The sequence below is a fragment of the Palaemon carinicauda genome, chromosome 6 (assembly GCF_036898095.1).
Source record: "Palaemon carinicauda isolate YSFRI2023 chromosome 6, ASM3689809v2, whole genome shotgun sequence".
NCBI lineage: Eukaryota > Metazoa > Arthropoda > Malacostraca > Decapoda > Palaemonidae > Palaemon > Palaemon carinicauda.
In genome coordinates, this window is record NC_090730.1 from 172,005,968 (window position 1) to 172,010,804 (window position 4,837).

The window sequence follows — 4,837 nt, forward strand, 5'->3', positions numbered from 1 at the left end:
GTTGAATTAAATTAATTGGAATTGACATTTCAAGGTACAAAAAAAAAATTAAAGAATTTTCTTTCACATTGTTTTGAATTCTCGTAAGCCATAGTTAAATTCAAAACCTTGCAGGGTATATATATATATATATATATATATATATATATATATATATGTATATATATATATATATATATATATATATATATATATACATATATATATATATATATATATATATAAATATATATATATAGATAGATAGATAAATAGATAGATAGATAGATAGATAGATAGATAGATCTGTTTGTGCGTATATTTATAATGCTTAAATCCCAAATCTTATATCATCATTCTATGATTATAAACAAGATAGCAGTACATGTTATAAACCCAGCCTAAGTAAACGGGTTCCCCATAAAGTCTGTCATAACTTAGCATAAATGCATTTTAAAATCACGACGAGAGACTCTTTGGACGTTTTAAACTATTGTTTCCGAGTCTCTCGCATGATAAGGATATCGTAAAAGCTGTAGGTTATTATATGCACGAGACAGAAACATTGGACAAGGGTCTTCTCTGAAGTAAGCCAATGGTTTTATTTATATATATGGCCTGGGGGGAGACCAGATGGTATTTGTTGTTGCTGGGGAGATGGGGAAGCAAGAGTTATGTTATGCAATGAATGTATATTAAGAAGAGATTTTCGTCTATTGGATAAAGAAACAGGAAATGGTTTGATGGAAATGAGAAAGATAGAAATGGGAAGATGAGACAGCAAGAGATATGTGTTATGCAAAGAATGTATAGAGAGAAGGGATTTTCGTTCATTTATTAAAGAAATTGACCATTCAAGTAAAAAAAAAAAAAAAAAAAAAAAAAAAAAAAAGAGATGGCATTTTGTTGAATTCTCGTAAAGCATGGTTGAATTCAAAGTGATTGGAATTGACATTTTAAGGAATTTTCTTTCACATTGTTTTTAATTAAATTCAAAACCTTGCAGGCTAAAGCACAAATTCATAATTGACCAAATGTTTAATCATTGAAATATTTCATGTAATAAAAGTGATTGAAATTGACTATTCAAGTTAAAAAAACAAAAAAAATCACATTGTGTTGAATTCTCGTAAAGCATACTTGAATTCAAAACCTTGCAGGCCTAAGTACGAATTCATAATTATTATTTATATTAATTAAGTAATCTGCCAATACATTGCTCTAACAAAACTTTTCTTATTTGTTTCTTTCAGTTACATGGTGTTATTCACTTAAGCATTAAATCCATACAAAGTATTGAGGGATTTAATTGTTTTTCATGCGGATCCTAATCTTGCTGATATTGAAAAAAAAAGTATCAGGGCAACTAATTATTGAAATGAAGACTACAGAAAATTGTTGTTATTTACTTCAACATATAATCCATATGAAGTATTTGATAATTTTTTTTTTCTTAATGTTGATCTCAATGTTGTTAATATTACTAAAAAAGTCAACTCTACAAACAATTTAATAACCACAAAAAAAAAGACATAATGAATTAGCGTAATTTCAAACAATGAAGTCATTTAATGCAGATGCTAGTGTTGTTGATAACATTAAAAAAAAGTCGTTCACTGTGTGTGTAATTGATAATTAAAAAATGTTTCATAGAGGAAAAATCTAATCACCAAAAAACGCAATGATAAATTAGTGTAATTTCAAACGACGAATCCATTTAGTTCAGATGCCAGTGTTGTTGATAACATTAAAAACAGTCATTAAGTATCTGTGAATTAATAATTAAAAACAGTTTTTCAGATAAAAAATCTATTCACCAAAATAAGCAATGATCAATTAGTGTAATTTAAAAAAAAAAAATCAACAAAGGCCTGTGTTGTCCATAACATTAAAAAAAGTTATTAGGTATAAATGTAATTAACAATTAAAAACAGTTTTACAGCTAAAAAATCGAATCACCAAATAAAGAATGACATATTAGTGTAATTTCAAAGAACGATTTCGTTTAAAGTAATGAAGAATGACTTATAACAACTAGAAAGATCAGCTAAACAACAGAGCGTTCGTCTTAATCAAGAAAAGATTAAGGAGACCTCCCTAGACACGAACTTAATTGGCTGGTGTAACCGAACGACTCTACGGGGAATTTAACGTCACTAAATAATTCTACAAATATAGACATACGTAAAGCTCTTCTCGTCCCATCTTCTATCTTTAGTGAGTAGTAGGTTGGCTAGGGCACCAGCCACCATTTGTGATACTACCGCTTGAGAGTTATGGGGTCCTTTAACTAGTCAGACACTACTACATTGGATCCTTCTCTCTGATTACTGTTCATTTTTCCTATGCCTATATATACACCAAATAGTCTGGCCTATTCTATACACAACTCCTCTGTTCTCATACACTGAACAACACTGAGATTTCCAAACACTTCTTCTTTACATAAGGGATTAACTACTACACTGTAACTGTTCACTGGCCACTTTCCTCTTGGTAAGGGTAGAAGAGACTCTGTAGCCATGGTAACCAGCTCTTCGAGGAGAAGGGTACTCCAAAATCAAAACCTTGTTCTCTAGTCTTGGGTAGTGGCATAGCCTCTGTACCATGGTTTTCCATTGCCTTGGTTTAGAGTTCTCTTGCTTGAGGGTACTCTCAGGCACACTATTCTATCTTATTTATCTTCCTCTTGTTTTGTTATAGTTTTTATAGTTCATATAGGAAAAGTTTATTAAAAAAATTTTACCGTTCCTAAAATATCTTATATTTCCTTGTTTCCTATCCTCACTGGGCTATTTTCCCTGTTGGGGCCTTCGGGCTTATAGCATCCTGCATTTCCAACTATTGTTGTAGCTTAGCATGTAATAATAATAATAATAATAATAATAATAATAATAGTAATAATAATAATAATAATAATAATAATAATATAAGGAAGGAGAGAGACCTCTTTTAGATCCCCCATTTAGGGATGTGATGGACTATTTGAAACTTCCCTATCTCACGTTCTGCTGTATGGAATATCACGTCCCGCTCAAACACGATACATTATTATGTTTGCAACCTCAAAATCCCTATGAGCTAAGAATGGAGGTTTTTGGGAGACCATATAATGCTATATGCTGAGTCATCAGCAGCCATTGCCTGGGCTTCCCTGGTCCTAACTTGGATAAAGGGGGCTTGGGCGCGGATCATATGGATATATGGTCAGTCTCTAGGGCATTGCCCTGCTATAGCATTATTATTATTATTATTATTATTATTATTATTATTATTATTATTATTATTATTATTATTAGAAAACCCACAACTCTCGTTGCAAAAGTAGAGGCTATAATCCCAAGGTCTCTAAAAGCGAATAATAGCACAGTGAGAGTCAGAAACCACTAAATAAATAAACTGCAAGAGAAGTAAAGAAGAATTAGAAAAAAATATTCTAAAAATAGCAACATTAAAATAGATCTATCATATATTAACTATATAAACTTCATAAAAAAAAAGCCAAGAGAAATAAGGTAGAATAGTATGCCCGAGTGTACCCTTAATCAAGAGTTCACCCCAAGACAGTGCATGACCATGGTGCAGTGTCCTTCTCCTAGTAGAGCTGCTTACCATAGCTAAAGGGTCTCTTTTATCCTTACCAAGAGAAAAGTGGCCACTGAACAATTACAGTGCAGTCACCTTTTGGGTGAAGAAGAATTGCTTGGTAATCTCGGTGTTGTTAGGTGTATGAGGACAGAGGAGAATATGTAAAGAATGAGCCTTATTATTCAGTGCGTGTGTAGGCAAAGGGAAAATGAACCGTAATCAGAGAGAAGGGTGCAATTAGTACTAGCTGGCCAGTCAAAGGACCCCATAACTCTCAAGCAGTAAAAGTTAAAAAGTTACAGTTCCAGGTTTTAGGTCTCCCCTGAGACGACCTTCATCATCTCCTCGGGAGACCATGAGCCAGCTGGGACTATCACTAGCCTCCTGTAACCTCCCCAGCCCGCAGGCGCCACCCTGGGGAGTACCCCTGGTAGAAGATTTCACACTTTTTGCCTTAGCGAGGACGCGAACTCGGGACCTCTGAAACAGAAGCCCACGACGCTACCAACCTAGCTATCCGGAGTATCTCAACAGGTGGCTGGTGCCCTGGCCAACCTACTTGTAACCTACTATCGACTATTTTGTATTTGTCATCAACTACAAATCAAATTTATCTCTGCAGAACATTCGAAACATCATCTCAGGCTACATTGTTTATGCGCCTGCGCACTGCACACTAATGGACTGCCATTACGAGACTCGGCCAAAACAAAAAGTGAAAAAGAAGATGGCGCATGAAAAGCGAACTGCTGCTCTGTTAAAGGTCCATTTCTATTCAGACGGGGGTCGCAACTGTCGACAGTTAAAGAATGTAAATGGTTGAGATGAACATAAAAGGGAATTTATAAGGTAAACGTGGGTAGAAAGCTTGGGTTCTTCATTTGATCAGGGCCGTGAGGGTATTCTCATTGTCAATTCCGTCCATGAGAAGTATTTTCCACTAGCTCTCTCTCTCTCTCTCTCTCTCTCTCTCTCTCTCTCTCTCTCTCTCTCTCTCTCTCTCTCTCTTTGTGGTTGACTGAGTGTCAATTTCAAAACTGCAATAACTTTAGATTATTTTGCAAAATAATAATAATAATAATAATAATAATAATAATAATAATAATAACTATTACCTGTAGTAGTAGTAGTAGTAGTAGTAATAGTAGTAGTAGTAGTTGTATTAGTAGTGATAACAAATTCTACAAAGCAGAAGGGACTCTTAAAGGTACATAACTCTTAGTAGCAGTAATAGTACTACTACTAGTAGTAGTAGTAGTAGTAGTAGTGA

At 33.9% G+C, this 4,837-nt stretch overlaps 1 protein-coding gene across 1 annotated transcript in view; it reads left to right on the forward strand.

Moving 5' to 3' along the window:
• LOC137643357 (uncharacterized) overlaps positions 1–4,390 on the forward strand; it is a 126,584-nt gene extending 122,194 nt beyond the window's left edge. Inside the window, exons 4-5 of the mRNA XM_068376187.1 lie at positions 3,876–3,997; positions 4,190–4,390. Of these exons, the coding sequence (XP_068232288.1) occupies positions 3,876–3,997; positions 4,190–4,390 (323 nt within the window). The remainder of the gene's footprint in view (positions 1–3,875; positions 3,998–4,189) is intronic.
• Positions 4,391–4,837: the final 447 nt, after the last annotated feature.